Source organism: Arachis hypogaea, chromosome 2 (genome assembly GCF_003086295.3).
Source record: "Arachis hypogaea cultivar Tifrunner chromosome 2, arahy.Tifrunner.gnm2.J5K5, whole genome shotgun sequence".
NCBI lineage: Eukaryota > Viridiplantae > Streptophyta > Magnoliopsida > Fabales > Fabaceae > Arachis > Arachis hypogaea.
Genome location: NC_092037.1, coordinates 55,305,153 through 55,322,531, shown reverse-complemented (window position 1 = coordinate 55,322,531; position 17,379 = coordinate 55,305,153). Strand labels below are relative to the sequence as shown.

The 17,379-nt window shown below is 29.8% G+C and overlaps 1 protein-coding gene, 1 long non-coding RNA gene and 1 pseudogene across 3 annotated transcripts; 1 reads left to right on the top strand and 2 right to left on the bottom strand.

The window, feature by feature from the left end:
- Positions 1-17,379, bottom strand: part of LOC112744591 (lupeol synthase-like) — an 87,097-nt pseudogene that overhangs the window by 66,741 nt on the left and 2,977 nt on the right.
- Positions 330-7,823, bottom strand: LOC112744598 (replication protein A 70 kDa DNA-binding subunit C). Of its 2 annotated transcripts, XM_025794273.3 has the most exons (12): positions 4,857-7,823; positions 3,962-4,032; positions 3,111-3,378; positions 2,928-3,024; positions 2,708-2,829; positions 2,531-2,615; positions 2,299-2,431; positions 2,010-2,164; positions 1,760-1,889; positions 1,466-1,666; positions 1,027-1,332; positions 330-920 (listed from the first exon to the last, which is right to left on the bottom strand). In XM_025794273.3, the coding sequence occupies exons 2-12, from the start codon at positions 3,962-3,964 to the stop codon at positions 750-752; spliced, it is 1,671 nt and encodes a 556-aa protein (XP_025650058.1). In that variant the 5' UTR covers positions 3,965-4,032; positions 4,857-7,823; the 3' UTR covers positions 330-749. The 2 variants fall into 2 exon arrangements, with proteins under 2 accessions (XP_025650058.1, XP_072074008.1); XM_072217907.1 differs by lacking the exon at positions 3,111-3,378.
- LOC112744606 (uncharacterized) lies at positions 9,963-11,615 on the top strand. The gene is made up of 2 exons (XR_003172856.2): positions 9,963-10,546; positions 10,656-11,615. It is a non-coding gene; the product is annotated as an uncharacterized lncRNA (long non-coding RNA).

Here is a 17,379-nt window from a genome sequence, read left to right as displayed (position 1 = left end):
ACATCTTTGTTACTCGAACTAAACAGAAAAAAAGGTTGAAATCTGAAAAGCAAGGAGTAAACCTAATTCATTGAAAAGAGAGATGCACACACTTAAGTTTCTATAAGCAACAAATGGAAAAAAAATAACAAAAAAAAGGGGAAGGAGTAGGGGAATGAATGGGGGCAAAATATTTGAAACACACCAACAAAAAACTGATACAACCATGCACACCTTTGATAAGAGACAAAATGAAGGAAAATAAACCTTTATAACTAACACTAATAACTAATGGGCATCAACATCAACATGAAAAGCAAAAATTGTACAACAATAAACAAATAAACAAATACAAAAGAAGAACTGCTGCATTTCATTAAAATTTGACTGATAGTGATCTACACAAATACATATGGCTATCTCCCCTATGATAAGGAGGATTCCAACATCTGGCTACATATTATAGTATGTAACCTAAAGAGTCATCAACATTGAAAATGTGTCCAATCCCTAGCAAAGTCACTATTACAAAAAGGAGGAGTTCAGAATAGACATACTTGGCACATTACACGAGCAATCACAAAAGCAAAACCCCTATATCTAACAATGCTATTTGTTGGACACAATCCAAAAAAGTCAAATCAAAATACCATCAAGCCAGCATGATTACATGTCCATCTATTTGGAACCACAAGCCTTCCTAAATACTTATAGATAAACTATATAAGACACCTACACCTACACACAGCAGCTCAATTCCACACCTTCAATCAAACTCCATTAACCTTAGCAACCTTCAACCCACGCCCATCTGCATCAACAGCAACCTCTTCAAACTGAGGATTCAAATTTCTCTTACTCTTGGAGGTCACAACATGATTTTCATGGGTAAGCTTCTCTCCATTTTGGGAAGGTGCTTCAAGAACATGGGACAACAGCTCCTATGAGAAAGAAATTGAAAAAACATATGAATCTCACTGAAGAATGCAAAATACAATTAGAAACAACACACATAAGAATGAGGAATAAAATATTATACATCAGCACCTGAGTTTCTTTTTCCGTTGAGCTAAGCAATATATCGATTTCAGCAAAAAGATCATCCCTAAGAATATCATTGCTGGGAGTTTTCTCTTCCTTTCCATGCTCACCATCAATTAACCCAACAAATTCACTCCCCACAGAAATAACAGGCTGTTTTTCAGCCAAAAAATCTATAAGAACTGGGGATTTACACAACATCCCAGCACAATCACCAGCATCTTTCTCAGTTTTGATAAAACTATCAGAAGACTCCTTCTTAATACCAACATCAGCTTTTCCAGCAGGAACAGATTTGTGTAAGTCATGCTCCTATTCATATGCAATAAGAGTTTAAATAGGTAACGATCATAACAGAAATTGACAACAGCACAATAAAGAAACAAAAAATATCAAATTAATGATGAATTAACAGGATCTAAAAACATTTGCATGTATATCTAACCTTTTTGGGAGAAGACTCATCATCAGCATCATAATTGGGAAGTTCAAACATCGCAATGATGGTGGAATCATCACAAATTCTCGTAACTCGGAAAGTCCCATAAAATGTATCATGTGGGACACCTTTGGTATCAACCTTGAGTAGCAACTTCTTTCCAATCAGCCCTTGGAATATGGGAGGATAAGTATCCCCACATATAACCTATTTTGAAAGTAACACATAAGAAATATTGTTTGAATAAGGAACATGCCATCCCATAAAGTGAAAACACATGGAAAAAAACTAACAACATACACTTGCATCTCTTTGAACTTCAGTAAACAAATCAGCACATGATTTCTTAAGCAAATAGGAAGCCTCACGATCAAAGAGAAGGAAAATACCCTCCCCAGTATGATCTTCAACTGTCACTTTAATTTTAAATCTGGAGAGAGAAGAACAAAGGGGGAAGACAATCATTCAAATACATAATACCAAGAAACCTTATTTTTATAAACAGTCCACTCTACAAAATGAGAACACATTTTTCAATAAAAATTCTGACCTTGGAGTAACATTAGTTATGTGCTTCAAACAAAAATCACAGTAATAGGCACCATTTTGAGGATGGATACCCTTTCCACACACACAAGCAGAATACCACCAACCTCCATCCTCAACAATACCTTGGATTGCTCCAAAGATGATAAAAGAACCCTCCTATTTTTTAGGCATTTCAAAGTTAATTAACAACAGGAATGGAAAAACAGATCTGGAAATCCTTGTTTCATTTTCTTTTTCGCTCACTTGTGTATAAAACAAACAAAAACACAACTAACTCAAAAGAAGACAACCTGATTGTTATCTTGAAGCTCTTCAATAGTGCACTTTCTAGTTAGACGCATGAAGTCATCTTCCAAGGAGAGAACCTTACCCTCATTTGCAATAAACAGTGGCTGGGTACCACTGCCACCTTGCTCAATCATACTAAAAGAAAATTAATGCAAATAGTTGTAATTGTTACTCCAGATTGCTTGTAAAAAAAATACAATAAACATAAACATCAACAAAAGAAAGCATGCTAACCTCTGCCTGAAGTCAACAACTTCAGGAATATCAGGATTAAATAACATTTGTGTCGCATACATGACATTTTGAAGACCAACTTGACCTACAGAGAAACAAAGAAAGAGTCTAGCAAAACTTTCTTGGAGAAAACACCTACAGCAGCCATGAGATGTGCAGAAAAAAAAAATAACATACCCCGAAAGAACTTGACTTTTGCAAGTTGAATAACTACAACAGGCTGCTCCACATACCCAGAGGCAAGGAAATGATTTACTTGATTAACATAATCCCCAAACAATGCACATCTCACTGTAAGACTGAAACTCAAAAGATCACAAAGAATCAAACAGAAAACAAGCAAAAAAGATATTTAAAAGATAAAGAGAAAGCAGCAGAAATGACTTAAGAAACATACTCTTTTGAAGTTAATTCCAATGCAATCATTTTCACAATTTTTCCCTCTCTTGCATATTCTTTCTCTTCTCCAACTGAAGTTAAAAGTCCAATGACATCTATTCCAAATAAACACAACCTATTAACTATTAAAAGGATTTGTTTAAAAAACTTAAATAACAGAACAGCAGCAAGATATACACACCAACTAAAAAATCATAATCTTGGGTCATGTTCAGCAGCTCAGAAAAAGGAAACATGTTGAAACAAGTCTTAGGGATAACATCTTCATCAACAGCTACAACAGTGGTTCGGTGAAGGAAAACCAATTTGAATTCATGGGAAGTTGCTCTATAACTACCATGATTTGACACAACACTAAAATATGCCATTCTATAAACTTGTCCTTCAACTATATGATCCCTAAACCTATTAAGGAGTGGTTTCTTGACAGTAGCTTGAATTTTTCCACACTATAAATGGAACAAAACAACAAATCAGATTAATGAAACACATAATTTTAATTTGAAAACTTAAAAAACAGCAAGTAAGACCGTATTTAAAAGAGAAACTAATAGGGGCTAACATGTTCATCAAGGAGAATCATCTCCATTGAGTTAGGAACCTCATGGTTACCAAAAGAGGGTACAACCCAAAGCCTTAGAACCCTAACTTTCAGCCTCCAAGCCTCTCTAGGAGGATGCATCTTAGAAATCATATCAAATGGTGGAGGCATTGCAGTAAAAAGAAAGGAGATAAAGAGACTTGATGAAATATATGTAAATGTAAACACTTCAATTCTGAATTAATTTCAGCTTAGGAGCAAACACAACAAATCAGAATGTTTGTGCATTCAATGTGCTTCACCAACCATCCTTTTATAGAAAAAATCCAGGATACAATCTCACCTTTTTGAATTCAAATCAAATTGAGGAGGGAAATGCAGGGTAGTGGAGTTGAATAACCAAATTTTTCATTTAATGAGAAAGAAGAAATGAATGAATTGATATCAATCACATCACCACTAACCAAATAGGTTACATAGAAAGCACATACCATGTTGTAGGCATTCTCACATTCTCATCCCCGTTTAATGGAAGATAGACAACTAATGATAGCACCAAAAGCTGAAACAACACAAAAACAGGAAAAAGTAGTGATACTTTCGAGAAACAATAAAATAGGCAGTCACCAACTACAATCAACAATGACTCTAATGATGGCAATTAGAGTTGGTAAATGTCTTAGGTAGGGATACATTGGAAAAAGCAGCTAAATGGGAACAAAAGTATAAACAAACATGAATAAAAATCTGTCAATCACATCAACTTTTTTCTTTGTGTAACGACACGTGGTAGTTAGATCCACAATAACATGAACCAATTCTACTTGCACAAGAGCATTCTTTTCTTAATGAACCTCTTAACTTCAGCACAAGGAGGTATCCAACAGCTGAGATATGAAACACATTTAACACAATCAACAGAAAAATGTAATCAAATTCATTTGAACTTAAAAAGAAATAAAAAAACAACAGGATAAACATCAATATTTGTGATTCACATCACCACTAATAGAATAGATTAGTTACGAAACCCATTCTTTCATAATCATGGAGACAATCCACATGCAACCAGTAACACAAATAGCAGAGTATCCCATATTTTTTTCTGTAATTATCAGTAGAAAATAGGCATTGAAAAAATTGTGAAAATCAGTTAAACTTTGGGGCAGTTCTAGTAACACAAATACTAAGGTGATACCATCTTAGTCTAAGAAAGCCACTTCCTCTGTGAATCACATCTCAAATTCAGCAGAAAAATTGCATGTCTTTTCAAGAGGTGAATTGAATTGAAGTTCCAAATCTTTCATTCAATCAGGAAAAAGCTATTAATCAATTCATATCAATCACATCACCACTCACCAAATAGGTTAGATAGAAAGCCCATACCTTGATAGGCACTCCCACATTATCATCTCCATTCAATGGCATTGAGACAATTAATCATAGGAGCAAAACCTGAACCAACACAAAAACAGTAAAAAAAAAACCAACCTTTCAAGAAATCAAGAAATAGGGTTGACAAATTGAGATATGAGACCACAACTACTACGGTAAACATACAGCTCATAACACCATAGGGAAGGCAGTAATCATATACCAGAAACAATGATTCCACTAATGACAATCAGAATTGGTATAAATTGGTTAGATAAGGATACTTTCAAAACACTATACAGAAACATGAGTAAAAATCGGTCAATGGCATAAACATTCATGCAAGGGATGAAATTGAAACCTTATACCTTGATAATGATTCACAAATTTCGAATTATCAAATGAAGAATATACACCACAACCTTATTATGTATCCATACCACATTTTCACGCGAATACTACATCAAACATACACAATGGGACATGTTTCTGTATACAAAAAACAGTTTAAAAACAAAAGGGATTTGTTCAACAAACAGGAACTAAAAAATTTAAAAACATATTCATGAAAAAAACAAAACACCTGCAACAAACAATATAACAGGTAACAAAATAAAGATCTGATAATGAGATAAAAACGAAAGCTAACACGAACTCCCAAAAATTGTAACCAACAAGATAAACCCACAAAAGAATTGAATAACCAAATCTTTCATTTAATGAGAAAGAAGCTATGAACCAATTCAATTCAATCACATCACGTGTCACCAAATAGGTCAAACAGAAAGCCCATACCCTGTTAGCCTTTCCCACATTCTCATCAACATTCAATAGCACATAGACAACTAATCATAGGAGCAAAAGCTGAACCAACACAAAAACAGGAAAAATAACTGAACCTTTGGAGAAATCTAAAAATAGGGGAAAAAATGACATATTACACCTCACGTACTACAATCCAGCTACATGTCACTAGACCACATGGAAGGCACTCACCAACTACCCCAAACAATGATTCTAGCGATAGCAATAAGAGTTGGTAAATCTATTAGGTAGGGATACATTCAAAGCAGCAGACAAAACGGAACAAAAGCATAGAGCAACATGAATAAAAATCAGTCAATCACATCAACATTCATGAAAAGGATGAGACTGAAACCTCATACCTTGATAATGATTCCAAATTTTCCAATTTCCAATAAAAAATATATAACAGAACCTTATTAGGTGTAGAGAACACAGTTTCATGGGAAGACGAACTGCTGGATACTTTTTTCTTTGGCTAAACACATGTGCTAGTTAGAAAAAGAACACCATGAAGCCATTTTACTGGCCCAAGGGCATTCTTTTCTGAATTAACCTCTTAACTTGGGGCCAAGGATGTGTATATCCATCCAACAGCTGAAATATAAACAGATTTAACACAATCAACAGAATTTTTACATAAATAAAAAAAAAACTGACAATGCAGTTGACTTGAGATAAATAATCTTTCTTTCAATGAGGAAGATGCTATGAATCAATTCATATCAATCACATCAATAGTCACCAAATGGGTTAAATAGAAAGCCCATACCTTGATAGGCGGCATTCCCACATTCTGATATCCTTTAAATGACACACAGACAACTAATAATAGGATCAAAACAAGAACCAACACAAAAAAACTGAAAACAAGTGAAACTTTCAATAAATGAAGAAAATCAATTCATATCAATCACATCAATAGTCACCATATGGGTTAAATAGAAAGCCCATAACTTGATAGGCATTCCCACATTATCATCTCCATTCAATGGCATAGAGACAACTAATAATAGGAGCAAAACATGAACCAACACAAAAGCATAGAAAACAAGTGAAACTTTCAATAAATAAAAAAATACGGACCAGAAACTGACATATGAGAGCATACCAACTACAATACATCTACACGCAACAGGGAAGCCATTAATCAAGTACCCAAACAATCATTCTACTGATGACTATAACAGTTGGCAAATATGTTAGGTAAAGATATATTGAAAACAGCAGATGGGTTGAAAAAAAAAGTATATAGAAACATGAGTAAAAATCTATCAATGACATCAACATGCAAGAAAACCATGAGATTGAATGTACAGAAACTAAAAAATTAAAAATATATTAATAAAAACAGAACAGCCATGCTACAAAGAAATGAACAGGTAACAAAAGAACATCTGATAATGAGTTCAAAATGAAAGTTAACAGCAAATCCCAAAAAATGTAGCCAAGTACATGAACCCACAAAAAGAAAACAATATCAGAAACAGGATTTGAAATTAGAAATTTCACAAACCCTACACACAACATGTGCGTAAAACATGGAACAGATACCCAAAACAATCACAAATTGGAACATTAGGAATTTCACAAACCCTAGATAAGAAAATGTCCCTTACCCATATAACAGATACCAGTAATCATCAGAATTTGCAAAATTAGGGATTTCAGAAACCATAGACAAAATCATCAGAATTTGCAAAATTAGGGATTTCAGATACCATAGACAATAAAACCAGTGTAAATCGCGGATCAAAATTTGAAAGAGAATTTGCAAAATTAGGGATTTAAGAAACCATTCACAAAATCATCAATATTTGCAAAATTAGGGATTTCAGATACCATATACAATAAAATCAGTGTAAATCGCGGAACAAAATTTGAAAGATTAGGAATTTCACAAACCCTAAAAAATAAAATCTCGCTTAGCCATTGAACAGAAACCGGAAAACATCAAAATTTGCACAATTAGAGATTTCAGAAACAATAGACAATAAAACCTGGTTCAATCGCGGAACAGATACCAAAATCCATCACAGGGATCTGAGATATTGAATCTGAGCGGAAAATTGGGAAATCCGCAAACCGGATGAACAGCGAGGAACAAACTCCCAGGAGAACACGGCTCCTAGAAACCGTATGGTACGGAACACGAAACGAAACTTGGAGACGAGAGCAAAGCTCCTAGGGTTGAAAGAAATCATTACCTACTGAAACAGATCCATCAAGAACGAAGGTTGCCTCAGCGATTCGGTGAAAAGTATGGGAGGTTGCGTGAGAGAAGAGCCCAAATGGATAGGTGACGACTGGTGTCAGAGCAGCACATGCACCATCGGAAAAATGGGGCCAGGTGGAGGAGGTGCCACCGTGGAAGGGACCGTCCACCTCGGAGTGGAACCGGCGTGAGTTGCGGGGAGCTCTCCAGCTGGGAAACGAAACCACGCGTATCTAGTGTTTAATGATATACATGTTCACGGAACGGAAGAGAATAATTATTATTAATTTTAATGAAAATATTTTAAAGGGTTGATCTGCAATGTATTTTTAAGATGGATTCCGCTAGGGAGACAATGGACTATTTGTACAATGTGTACAATGGCTATTAAGTTATGAAATGAACATCCTCTATACTATTTAGAATAACCATCCGAGTACAAGGGATAATAAACATCTTCTCGAAAAATTAGTTTAATTGGGTTCACCAAGGATCGAACTCTTGACCTTTCAGATCTAGCGCTTTAATACCATGCATGATACCACTCATCCCAAAAGATTCAGCTGATGAAAAAATGTAACACTAATAATTATATCTCTAATACTTCATAAACCTCCATTGTACACATTGTATAAATATTTCATTGGCTCCTCATACTTTTCCTTTTAAGATATATGATAAGATTATCAAATATTGTTCGGTCTAAGTGAATGTTTAACCTAGACAATTAATTAATAGTAAAGTAACGTTCTTGTTTTTAACATTTAGAGCAAGTCTCAAAGTTGTCCTTAACGTTTTAACCGTTCTATTTAAGTTCCTAATGTTTTAAAATTGACTCAATGTTATCTTGCCGTTAGAAATCCGTTAACAGAATTAACAGTGGGACAAAATTGAGACGATTTTAAAACATTATGGATTTAAATAGGACGAAAACGTTGGGGATAAAAACGATGCATAGAAATAAATTTTAATTTTATCTTTCAATAATATCAATTTTTTACTATACATAGTATTCAATTATTTTTTAATTACATCTAAGTAAATTACACTTAATCACATTACTTTCATTTTAAATAAATTTATTTTTTTATAATTTTAAAGAATTTTGATACATTAGAGACAAAAGGTATAATTTATATTTTATATATATATATATATATATATATATATATATATATATATATATATTTTCCGCAAGTTTATATACTAGTCATTCTATAAATATTTTATGATAATTAAAAACCTTTAAGAGTAAAATTATAAAAAAAAAATTAATTTGTTTAGAATGAAAGTAACGTGATTAAGTGTAATTTACTTAGATGTAATTAAAAAATAATTGAATACTATGTATAATAAAAAATTGATATTATTAGAAGATAAAATTAAATTAAAATTTATTTTAACGTTAGGAACTTAAATAAGACGATTAAAACATTAGGGACAATTTTAGAATTTACTCAAAATATTGAGGATAAAAATGATTCTTTATCATTAATTAAAAATCGAGGGAATGCTACATATATGATAGCTAATATAGTAATATTTACGAAACTAAATTAAAATTGATTTTTTAAGTATTTTATTTATTTATCTGCTACGATAACAAACTTTTTTTTTTCAATTAACATGTTCAACTTGAATATTCTTTAGGATTATAAAAATGTTTATTAATTTGACGTTATAAAAGTTTAAATTCAATTTAAAGATAAATTTTTATTTTTTTTATGGAAAATAGAAAAATTTAAATTTACAGCCTTTTAAATAATTAAGTATATAAAGATCGTGTCATTTGAGTTATAATTCATTGGTAAGATAAATTTTTATTTAGTAATAATACTCACTTTATTATTTTTGTATTATTAACATTTTTTTTTGTTATTGAGGTTTGTTGGAGTATACTAAATAGTGCTATAATTGAAAAGTAATTAATATTAGGTATTTATTTTACGATAATAAATTCATATGTATCAATATGATAAAAATGTGGACAAATAACAAAACGCTATGTAAATTATATTATCTCCGTCAGCAGTTGATTTTTTTTAAAAAAAAATTATGTATTATACTTTTACTAAAATATTCTTATAATTTAAGAAAAATAAAAAATATATTTTTATTTAATTTTATAAAAAAATCTAAATATTCTTTTTTATATTGAACAAAAACTATCCATTTAAATTAATCAAAATTTTAAATTTAAATAACTTTAATCTTATAACTTTAAATTTTAAATAATTTAACAAACAAAACAAAAACACATTTAGTTATTCATCAACATTAAAAGAAATTATTTCAATCTTGTTAATACTACATTATTCTCTCGTGAACCATAAAAAAAAATTCAAAAAAATTCTTCAACAACACTTTCAGAGACCGTCTCTCTAACTCTCAATTCTCAGACTCGCTCTCTCTTCTCTGATCTCTCTCACTGCCACTTGCCCACTAAAGTCTCTCTCGGTCTCACTCGACTCTTGTCTCCTTTACACTCGCCGGCATCTCGTCTCGTCGCTGACGTTTCAACGGTCCCGCGGCCTTCCCTGGGATCTTCGTTTCGGGCGACAGAAGCAACTCGGTGGGTCGCCGTCTCTCATCGTCTTCTGGGTTTGGGTCCTCGACGGACCGTTTTTTCAATCTCTTCAAGTTCCATGGCATTTCTATTGTTAACGCTGACGTCATCGCTCGTGTACGTTATGTATTCCAATTCTCTTTCTTGTGATGTGTGCGTTTTTGTTGGGGTTTTGCTTTTGAACTGAATAAAATTTTCAAGCTCAGTGAATGTTTGGAATTAGCAGGATGCTTTGAAGAAAGGTAGCGGTGGATGGAAAAAAGTTGTAGCTTTTGGGGAGGAAATTCTCCTTGAAAATGGAGAAGTCAATAGACCCATGTTGGCCAGATTGTCTTTTCCGATCTTGATAAGAGCCAATTTTTCAATCGGTTATTAAATTTTTACTCTTTTTTTTTTGTTAATTTACGTGAAATTTCTTAACAATTTCGCATATTTGGATTGCTCAAAGTTCTTTCTTTTAGTTTTTATTTTATGTGCCCTGATCCTAGAATTTTTGTCAATTCTTTGTCTAAGGTTAGAATAGGCTAAAGTTGAAAACTTTATAATTCTTAACCCATAGTTAGTATTTTCAATTCAATCATTCTTAAAATGCATCATTTTTGGGATTAGTTGATTTTTTTTTTTAATTTTGGTTGTAATCATATTTTAGATTATTGGCTCCCCATATACCCTCTGGAATCTTTTGAAAAGTTGTACAGTTGTGGGTGAAGAGATACAAAGTTATTACTCTTGATGTCCCCTTATTGTTTGAGGCTAGATGGACAAGTTCACAAAGCCAATTATAGTTGTGTGGATTGATCTTGAAACACAAAAAAAGAGACTCATGGAGAGAGACAAACCAAATGAGGAGGATGCTGGGCATAGGATCAATGCTCAAATGCCACTTGATGTGAAGAGGAATAAAGTAGATATAGTAATAGATAACACTAGATCACTTGATGACTTGAATGAACAGTTTCAGAAGGTTCTAATTGAAGTGTCAAAACACTTGACATGGACTCAGTTTTGGCTTTCGAAGAATGGAGCCTTGGTCATACTTGCTTTGCTCACATCGGATGTTGTTTTGTGTATAAAAGAACTTCGGGTGTTATTGTGTATAAAATCACTTTTATAGTCACTTGTGTTTTTCAGAAGATTAAATTTGAAGTTATAATTTAGCATTTTAAAAGATGAATTTAGCTGTGAAGTACTACTATCTTTTTTGCGGTTGTTTGACTAATTCATAATTATGATGAGGTTGACCACTGTTTTAATATTGATAATAATGAGAAGGTGGATTTTGGATGTGAAATATTAATAATTGAAGCCATTGTTACCTTTTGCCAAAGTCTGCTTGAACCACTAGAAAGTGGAAGATAATTAGGTTTCCATTAAGATATCATCGTGTGTTGATATGGATTATTGTTCTCATGTTTAATTTTATGGCTATACTAAATGATTTTGTCAAAAGACTGCATATTCCCTAATATTATATTTCAAGTGATTATCAGTTTTTAAGTGGAGTTCTCCACATTAGTGATGATCCATTGCTCTTTTTGCCAGAAAAATTAGTAATAGTTTTGCAAATAAATTTTCCTTCACTTTTTAATTTATCTTTGACAGCCATGCATAAACCAGCTAGCTAGCTTCTGGTATGCATATGTTACTTAATTTTTTCCTATATGCCATTCATTCTCTTTGTCCCTAAAAGAGTTGATGTAGGTTGGACCTACATTCTTCACCATCAAACTTTATGTCTTATAGTGGTTGGCACAGCACAGATCTAAGGCATCTGTTCTAATCTTAAGTTTAAAACTAACAAACTCGGAGTGAAATATTCTAGGAATGCCATCTTGTATCTAACTAACAATTGACATATTACTCATTACATATAGCTAATTACGTGACACAGATATTGAGTGTTAGTGAATGGTGTATCAATTGTTTGTTAACTTTCTCTATTTCAGATATATTTTTTTCATAGGGGTAAAATTTTACGCATAACATATGTTTATGGTGTGTTGAGGTGAAACTTTTCTATTGTGGTCCATTGGTTATACTTTGTTTCGGAAATTAGAGAACTTCCTTCTTTTGGTCCAGTAGAAATAAAATTAAAAGCAAACCCTTTTACTGTATTGGATACTTAAATATTATAATTTATAACACACTCTTTTGCTAACCTTACAATAATGAGTAGTTTACTAGTTTGCAGTTGTTGTAGTTTGTGATTATGTTTTATAAATTGTTTACTCAATATACTTGATGACCTAAAAAGAGCCAATTGTTTTGCAGAGTTGTAGAGTTGTCAAAATCTTTCCACTTGCATATTGTTTTGCTTTGCAGAAAATGAAAAAAAGATAATTAACTAAACAAAGTGTTTGTTCTCATTGTACAACATGTTGTATTACTTATAAATTTAAGATGTACAACGTAATATCAACTTATATTTGCATATCCACCATCGTTATATTCATTCATCCTTTTCAAAAGATTATTATTAGTATATATGCTGCTCAAAAACCTAGGACAAAAGTATCTAATGATAACTCCTTCAGCATTTATATTGTTATTATATTATGCCACAGATTTAGTTCATAAGATTAAAGCCACTTGATTAGCAAATACTTGTAACCTGAGTTATTAGGGTAGCATCATGAATTTATAGTTGATGGACCCTAATAATCATGGGGGGTTGTATTCAGTGGCAGTTCTACAACCATAGTCAGAAAAAAAATGAGTGGTGATGATGAAGGCCTTAAAATCATCTGATATGAGATGACAGATAATACGATTTCACAAAAATTTTTATTTTATGCAAAAGAACCCTCTATGCTATTCCACAATCACATGTACCAGTTTTTCACATTTTAAGAAAACTTGAAAACGGGAAAATAGAATCACATATTTTAAAGTGATCATGATTAATTACCTTAATCCGTTTCACCACTAATCCGTTTTCATAATTTAGTTAGTATTCACAACAAAAGCAAAGTTAGTCTCAACACAGAAAAATCATATAAATTATATTTTTCACGTGAAAGATAAGCACAACTCAATCTAAAAAATGAAGAAGGCTTCGACAAATGCACACAACACAAAACATCAAAAGGGAAAATGAAAAACTCTACATCAAAAGTACAGTAAAAAAATACAAATTTTTTATAAGAAAAAATAAATCAAAACAGAAATCTGCACAAGTTAATCTTTCTTAATATTATTAAAAAATTCTCAATTAATGACAAGAAGGAATTGATCGAAGATAAGAGAGGGAATTGATCTCCAGAATTGAATTGATAAATGACAAGAGGCGAAAAAAATCACAGGACGTGAAACCATAAGACGACAAGCGAAGACTCCAGGACGGTTCACGATCCAAGGCAACGGCGAGGACCCGAAATCAGAAGACGATGAGAGACGACGACCCACCGAATTGCTTCTGTCGCGAGGATCTCAGGAAAGGCCGTGAAACGTTCGACGATGAGACGAGATGTCGGCGAGTGTGAAAGAGACAAGAGTCGAGTGAGATCGAGAGAGACTCTAGTGGGCAAGTGGCAGTGAGAGTGAGAGAGAAGAGAGAGTGAGGCCGAGAATTGAGAGTGAGAGAGACGGTCTTTGAGAGTGTCGATGAAGAATTTTTTGATTTTTTTTATTTGTCAGATGCAGTTTCTTTTAGTATGAACGATGATCAGATATTCATATTAGGGTTCATGAGGGAGTAATGGAGTATTAACAAGATTGAAATCATCTTTTTTAGTATTGATGAATAACTAATTATGTTTTTGTTATATTTGTTAAATTATTTAAAATTTAGAGTGAAGTATCGTTTTTGTTCCTAACGTTTGGGTAAATCCTATTTGTGTCCTTAACGTTTAAATCGTTCTATTTGTATCTATAACATTTATGAGAATGATTCAATGTTATCCTGCCGTCAATTATACATCATGAACGTTTTAGTTTGAATTTTAAAAATCTTTTCTTAAAGTTATAATACAAATGTCTGGGATAGAATCGATAATCTATTCTGAAAAATAGCTCATAAAAGTTAAAACTAATTTTTACAACATTTACATAATTCACTTTTTTAAAGGACATAATTGAATACAAATAGGACGATTTAAACGTTAGGGATACAAATAGGACTTATCCAAACGTTAAGAACAAAAATAATACTTTACTCTAAAATTTAAAATGATAAGATTTAAGTTAGTTAAATTTAACATTTTGATTAATTTAAATAGGTAATTTTTGTCCAAGACAAAAAAAGATATTTAGGCATTTTATAAAATATATAAAAATATATTTTTTATTTTTATTAAATTATAAGAATATTTTGGTAAAAGTATTGATATAATATATATATATATATATATATATATATTTTAAAAAATCAATTGCTTATGAAGATAATATAGTTTACGTGGTGTTTTATTATTTGTCTATATTTTTATCGTATTGATACATATAAATTTATCATTATACCGAAGCAAACATCTTAATATTATGTTAATTTGCTAGTGAAAAATTATAAAATCTATGTGATAAATAGGCATCAAATAGCAAGGCTGCTGAAATTAAAATAAATCTTACCAATGGTTGCACCAAGAACAAAGGACCGCCAAAATCTCCAGCCCAGTGGCCATCGTGTGCTTGAATAGAGGAATAGAAAGTGAGAGCCCTTCTCATTGTTGTAATCATTACACCTGCAATTAGAATAGTTAAAATATAAATCCATCCAAAAAAAATGTTTATCTAATTTAATTTAAGTTAAAGACCGATTAAAATTATACTAATATATATTTGATTGCATTTTAATTTTGGAAATTAAATAGATTAATCAAATTTTAGATATATTTTTTAGAAATTGATTCAATTTAATTTAGACCTATGATATGATATATTATTATTATTATTATTATTATTATTATTATTATTATTATTATTATTAAGATTTTGTTTATAATATATTTAATTTGTTGTATATTTTTATCATTTTTATGTATTATTATGTTTTAGTGAGAGCTTTTGAGAATGTCAAATTTATTTTTTATTTGATCAAGTTAAATTTATTTTATTTTTTAATAATAAAAATTTAAAATTATATTTTTCGAAGAAAGATTAAATTGATTCAATCCAAACTACAATAGTTTGGGTCTAATTGAATTGGATTTGATTAAAAATAAAATAAAATTGATCCAATTCAAACTCCAACAAATTATATACTTTAAATTGATTGATTTTTTCTTTAAAACCACTTAAATTGTACCTACGAGTTTTCATGAGCTGGAATAATTTGGGTTTACAAAACTACGAAAGAATAAAAATCAAATCAATTAAATTTTAATTAGTTTAGGTTAGTTTAGAATTTAAATTTAAGATTTTTTTTGTGAATAGATCCAACCAATTTGAATCGAATAATAGACTAAGATTAAATCGGTTAAGATCAATAAGATATTCGATTGAAAATAAAATTTAAAAAGTTAAAAATAATAAAATAAAATAAAAAATATATTTCTATAAATAATATGTAGTAAAATATAAAAAATATTACTTCATCAAATTTATATTTAAATAAATATCATAATTTGGCACACTAATATATTTAAAGTTTAACAAACAAGACAAGATCACAAAGTAATTCACGTAATAAGCAATTACATAAGTTATCAAATATATATATATTATGGAAAGTTTTTTGGTGACTTTAGTTTTAGTGATTAAGGGTAGCATGAATTTAATTTACAAGTAAAATATTGACACATAATAAAAAAATCAAATCTAACACAAAAAAATTCTCTCTTTTTCTTATAATTTTTTATAATTATTTTTGTTAAAATAACTTTTTAAAAAATAATACCAAAATATTTTTTAATTATATTTATAATTATTATTTTATTATTATTTTTATTTTTAAGAAAATTCTTATAATTATTTTTATGATTATTTTTATTAAAATGATTTTTTATAATTATTTTTATTTTTTAATTATTTATTATTGTTATTATTATTTTTTTATAATTTCTAAAAATAAAATCAAAACTATTTTTATTTTTAAAAAATAATTTTTATAATTATTTTTATTATTATTTTTACTAAAATAATATTTTTTCAAAAAATTTACGCCAAAATAATTCTCTCTCTTATAATTTCTTTTAATTATTTTTATCAAAATCATTTTTTATAATTATTTTTATAAAATAATTTAAAAAAACTAACACTAAAATAATTTTTTTATCTTATAATTTTTTTAATTATTTTTATCAAAATAATTTCTCATGCTCTCTACTCGTTCAACTTTGATAAAAATTTGTGATTTTACAAATTTGTCTAAACATTTTCAATCTTATACCTAAAATAATAAATTATGGCCGGAGATAAATTTGTGAAATCACAACTTTAATCAAGATTGGACAAGTAGAAAGTATAAAAAAGTATTTTGAAAAAAATAATTATAAAAAATTATGAGAGAGAAAATTATTTTGGTGTTAATTTTTTAAAGTTATTTTATAAAAATAATTATAAAAAATTATTTTGATAAAAATAATCATAAAAAATTACAAGAGAGATAAAATATCATTTTGGTTAGCTTCTCAAAATTATAAAAAAAATAAAAAAATTATTTTGATAAAAATAATTATAAGAAATTATTTAAAAAATAATTTTGATTTTATTTTTAGAAATTATTAAAAAATTAATAAAATAATTATAAAAAATCATTTTAAAAAATTAATCATAAAAATAATTATAAAAATTATTTTTAAAAATAAAAATAATAATTATTAATATAATTAAAAAAATTATTTTGATGTATTTTTTTGAAATTATTTTGATAAAAATAATTATAAAAAGTTATAAGAGAAAAAGAAATTAATTTTAGTGTTAGATTTAATTTTCTTATCATGTATTAATATTTTATTTGTAAGTCAAATTTATGTCACCCTTAATCACCAAAATTAGAGCTACAAAATAACTCT

Excerpts from the sequence above, each read along its gene's own strand:
- LOC112744598 (XM_025794273.3), bottom strand. Across the intron at positions 3,025-3,110 it reads AGATTATGATTTTTTAGTTG|ATGTCATTGGACTTTTAACT; the intron begins GTGTGTATATCT and ends TATTTGGAATAG. Across the intron at positions 2,432-2,530 it reads GTTGTTGACTTCAGGCAGAG|TATGATTGAGCAAGGTGGCA; the intron begins GTTAGCATGCTT and ends ATTTTCTTTTAG.